General features: G+C 37.9%; 1 protein-coding gene across 1 annotated transcript; it reads left to right on the forward strand.

Annotated features, from left to right (window-relative positions):
• The first annotated feature begins 3,658 nt into the window (after positions 1-3,658).
• Positions 3,659-4,722, forward strand: LOC114581377 (protein FAR1-RELATED SEQUENCE 5-like). The gene is made up of 2 exons (XM_028701383.1): positions 3,659-3,781; positions 4,012-4,722. Exons 1-2 carry the CDS (start codon positions 3,659-3,661, stop codon positions 4,720-4,722), a joined length of 834 nt encoding a protein of 277 aa, XP_028557216.1.
• Positions 4,723-5,049: the final 327 nt, after the last annotated feature.

The following is a 5,049-nucleotide window of genomic DNA, read 5'->3' on the forward strand; positions in this document are numbered from 1 at the left end:
TCCCATAGATCCAGTGATCGGAACAACGTCATCATCTTCACGCTCCAGTAGTCGTAGTTTTCGCCGGTGAATATTGGATATGATGGAGAAGAAATCGAGCCTGTCATCATTCCCATAGATTGTAGCTGCTCTGATATCATTTGTTAGAGAAATGAAAATGAAGAGATACTGATGGAAGTAGAAGAATATATTTTTTCTTGCCATTTAAACAATACATCATCCCTATTTATACTAGTGGTTACAAGTAGTTCTAGATTTCTCTATATATTCTAGAAACATCTATTTTTAATAAGCATTTACTTCAAAAGATAAGCATCCTAGAAGATTCTACATTAATACTTAACGGTGGAATAATCTAGATAAGAGAATACTCTAGAATAAGGAATACTCTTAGAATGAGGAATACTCTAGAATGAGAAGCATTCATTTCTAATATAAACTAGAAAGCTATTTTATGAAGCAATAAAAAAGTTGTCCCAAACAAAGCCTAAGAAGCTTTAGATGAAACCTCGTGCGAGCATCAGATAAGGAACATATCCATTGTTGAGGAGCTAATGCCACCGGTTGATCCTGCCAAAGAATGCACATATCCAAAATTAAAAACCCAGCTTCCATCAATCTATTGCTCAATAATAACAATAATAAAAATGCCTTTACATATATGATCCATTAATTAATTAGGCCAAAAATCATCCCTACAGGCCCCATCTCGGCCTCCTAATGTCTGGTTTATTCGAATGCTAGCTATCTAATTAGACCAGACAGTTTTTTACAAGTTACTTACAATTATCTTAACTGTTGATAGCGGCACAGTGCATACAGCTCCAAATGGCTGCTATTGTGTGCGTTTAGTCTTTTTCTTGTTTGTTCCATTGACTTTTAAACTCCAATAGAACAAACGGATCTGAAACAGAAAAAAAAAAAACCCATATTAGGCAACTATTTTATAAAACTATAGTGAGAAATACATAAACCTGTCAAATTAAATGATGAATCAGCTACATTCAATATAATACAATAATCTGCATGATTTTGCTACCATGGAAACTAGCAGACCTTCACAATTTGAAGAGATTTATAATCTGAAAATAGTAGCAGCTTTAGCCTCATACAAAGAATCATCAACATTTCTGTAAATAATCAGTGATTAATTCAAATATTTTATAGAAGTTGATTAAGAATCTAATTAAATTTTAAAGGAACCGAAATAGTAAACAAGCCATGAATTGTTTCTACATGATCTTCCTTAGAAACTCACACTCCCAGCTGTGAGCCACAAACTGAAAGGAGCATTTCTCCTTGCTTAGGAACTCTAGAAGTTATCGGCGTTGGCATCATGCCAAAGGTTGACCTATTGCTTGTGCCCTGCAACAATGATGATCATTGGTAATAACAATCCAAGAGTAATTCAGCGAGGCATAACAAGCAAATTAGAGCCTAAATGATGCTAAATAACGACATAGATATACGTACCTGAAGTTAAGAAGAAATATGATAAATAGCATTGCTTGGCCAACAGTAAATCAACCTAAGCATTTAGTAAAGAACATGGGATAGAAAAAAGTTCATGAATTATTTCACAGCCCTTGCTTAGTAATTTGACCCGTGTTTGCATTATTTCTTGAAAAGAAATGAGCTAATTTCACCTTCAAATATGTTTTATTCTTGAACACCACTTTCCAACTTTGAATGTATCAAATAAGGTAGATTTATTTTTGAAAAAGGCAATAGTTGAAACCAACACAACAATAATCTAGAGAGTTTAAGTACTGATATTTTTTTGAAATTTAACTATACCACTTTCCACCCTGCATCATCAATCTTGAGTAGCTCCTATTATACTTATTCATGATGCCACCAACAAAGCCAAAAATTTGACGAGGCAATGAGGCAGCCCCTAATTGAAAACATGAAAATCATTAAAGCAAGAGAAACTTATTCTCAATCCTAAGACCATGAAGCAAAAAAGCCTGCAGGTATTTGTTCAACTCAATAATTTTCAAAGAAAAAAGACTAGAAGCTGGATGAAGATTTTTTTCAAGAGAAAAGGAGAGAGCTTGCAGAAAGTATCACCAACATATAAACCTTCCAACAAATCATTGCCTGTTACAAATTGCAGAAAAAACCTTCCAACAAATCCAAACTAATAAATATCTTGAGTGAAAAACTCATTATTCATATAATACATACAATATCACCGTAATTATTATTATCCTACCAAAATTGGCTTAGGTTCATAAATCATTGTTTTCCATTCACTATGTGTTTACAACAATAAGAAAGCACTAACAAGTGCAAGAATATGGCAACACATTATCAAAAAGTTGTTAGAAAATATTAGATCCAAAAAAAAGAAGATTGATGAGATGCATGAGCGTGCTCACCTCATAGGAGTTCGGCCAACTTCTAGGTTTGCAAGAAAATATATTTGCGTCTAAAAATAGTGAGTGTGAATTATTTCCTACCAGCATCATTATGAGCTAAAATGAAACAATTATACGAAACATTTCATGTAATTTTTATTAATATGTACCGTATTTTATTATATGTTCAGCTGCTTACGTGTAATTGGGTTTACCGGGTCTTTGTTCATGTTTCTTGTGTATCCTTGTAATGGGTCTCTAGCATAGTTTGCATCTATTTATAGAGGTCTTGTTGTTGACCTCCACATCACATAAAAAAAGAAACAAAAAATCGTTGAAATCATACCTGTCGAATTTTATTTGGTCCGGTTGACCGAATGCAAAAAACATCCGGTTGTAGGCAAAAACGTGCCTATACCGAGGTAACTCGGTACACCTCGGTATAGGCATGTTTTTGTCTACAACCGGATGTTCCTCTGCATCCGGTCGGAGGACGTAATAATTGTTCCTGTGGAAGGCATCCCATCTTCTGCTCGTGTCCGCCGTTGCTACAGTATTCATTACTGTGCAAAACGGCGCCGAAGTTAGAGATACCATCTCGTGTGCTCTGCCCCGACCCCGCTCTTGCGTCATTATTATGAGAAGAAACTTCCTTTTCAAAAATTTTCAGGCATACGAGAGTTCTCCACTTCGCTTCCTGCCGCAAGATGCCAAAACTCCTGATTCCTTCTTCTCTTCCTCGCCTCTTCAACCCACGGCCTGCTCCTGATCCTGTAAACCTCACGGTCAAAGACCTCCGCCTCCCTCTTTGCAAAATCCCTCAAACCTCCTATCCAAGCCCCCTTCCTCTTCCCTAAAATTTTTGCCCACTAGAGCTGCAAAGCTCACGGTCTGAGCTCCTCCTCCACGTGAATCATCTGACCTTAATCTCCACTGGCAGTCGCTAGACCCAGCTCCCTATATCATCCTTCTCTCCATTCAAAATTCCCTTCGAAGCTGGAACTTTTATTGGGTGCGGAGTGCGGACGTAGCTCTGTGTATGCAAACAAGTAGTTTCGCGCCACGTGGAGCCCACCTTGACCCCACTGTAATGAGGAGAGCGTGTGCTCTGTTTACCCGATAACCCGATAACACGAACCATCCGAACTACTTGAAAAAATGCGCGATTAAAGTTAGGGTTATATTTGCTGGCGCGGTTTTCTTACCTCAGTTAAAAATTTTTTCTCGTAAAACCTGAAACCTCAGAAAGCAGGAGAAGAGCGTAAGGTCTGAGGTTCGAGGCGTAAGGTCTGAAGATGGATACTGTGCCGGAAGAGATGAATGGCTGGTCAGAGATGGAAGGTTTTACGCAAGAGTCACAGCTTAGAGGTGGAGATGGTTTGCAACAGAATACCCAACCGAACTTTGATATATTATCGGTAAATATGAATTGAAAGCCGTGACTTGTTAAGTGTTTTAAAAAATTTTTATTGGTGAGAAGTTCGTATTGGTGGGCAGGCGGTACCGTTTAGTACCCTTTTTAAATGTTTGGTACCGCTAGGTATCAGTAGGTATCGGTCGGTACTTGTAGGTACCGATAGGTACAAAAGTTATTTTGAAATTGTGTGTGTGTTTCCAATGTTAAACTCTTGTTGGTTCTTGTTCGTAGGTTGTTTGTAATAGTGAGAAAGAGGCATATGATATTTACTGTCGATACACGCATAGTGTTGGTTTTAGTGTTCGCAAAGATCATCACTGTTACTGGCCTAATTCGAGGAAGATACAGATGAAAGGTTTTGTATGTTCGAAAGCTGGTTTTAAGAAGGGCCTTGACCTGAATGCCAAATCGAAATACAGGAAAGCCAATACTAGGACTGGGTGTCCCGCGATGATTAGATTTTCAGTTGATCAAGATGGGGAATGGAAGGTTAATAAATGTGTTGAGAACCACAACCATGAGTTGGCAAGGCCTGAAGATCAACATTTATTAAGATCATGCAGGAAAATTACCGAAGAGAGAGCATTTGTTCTTAAATCTATGACTGATGCTGGGATTAGAACCATTGATGCATTCACATACTTAGCTGATGAAGTTGGTGGGAGGGAGCATGTAGGTTTTTTAAGAAGAGATGCATATAACTTTGTTCAGAGAAACAGAAGATGCAAGATTGAGACTGGGGATACCAATTCCCTAATAGAAATTTTTAAAAATCGAGCAAACAGTGATAACATGTTTGTGTGGGAAGTCCAATATGATGAGGAGGATAGATTGATGAATTTTTTCTGGGATGATGGTGTGGGAAGAATAGACTACGACTGCTTTGGAGATGTTATAATTTTTGATACCAGTTATAGACTGAACAAATACAATCTAGCTTAGGAGGAGTTTTTACAAGGTGTGGGTGGAATGTGCATAGCTCATGCCTCAACTGACTTATCCACTTTTTTTGTCAAAACTGTTGAGAACATTGATCAGCCTCGCTACTGGACAGTTAATTTTGATGATGCGGAAGGTAGCATTGAATGCAGCTGTGGAAAATTCGGCATGATGGGGATACTATGTTCTCACTGCTTGAGAGTGATAAGGCAGATTGATATAATTAATATACCTCCAAAATATCTACTCAAGAGATGGTCAGGTCGAGCAAGAAAGGACCTTTACTCTGACAGGCCGTTGTCATCTATGGTAGCTACCGGAATCCCCTCG

The sequence above is a fragment of the Dendrobium catenatum genome, unplaced genomic scaffold (assembly GCF_001605985.2).
Source record: "Dendrobium catenatum unplaced genomic scaffold, ASM160598v2 fragScaff_scaffold_1684, whole genome shotgun sequence".
Classification (NCBI taxonomy): Eukaryota; Viridiplantae; Streptophyta; class Magnoliopsida; order Asparagales; family Orchidaceae; genus Dendrobium; species Dendrobium catenatum.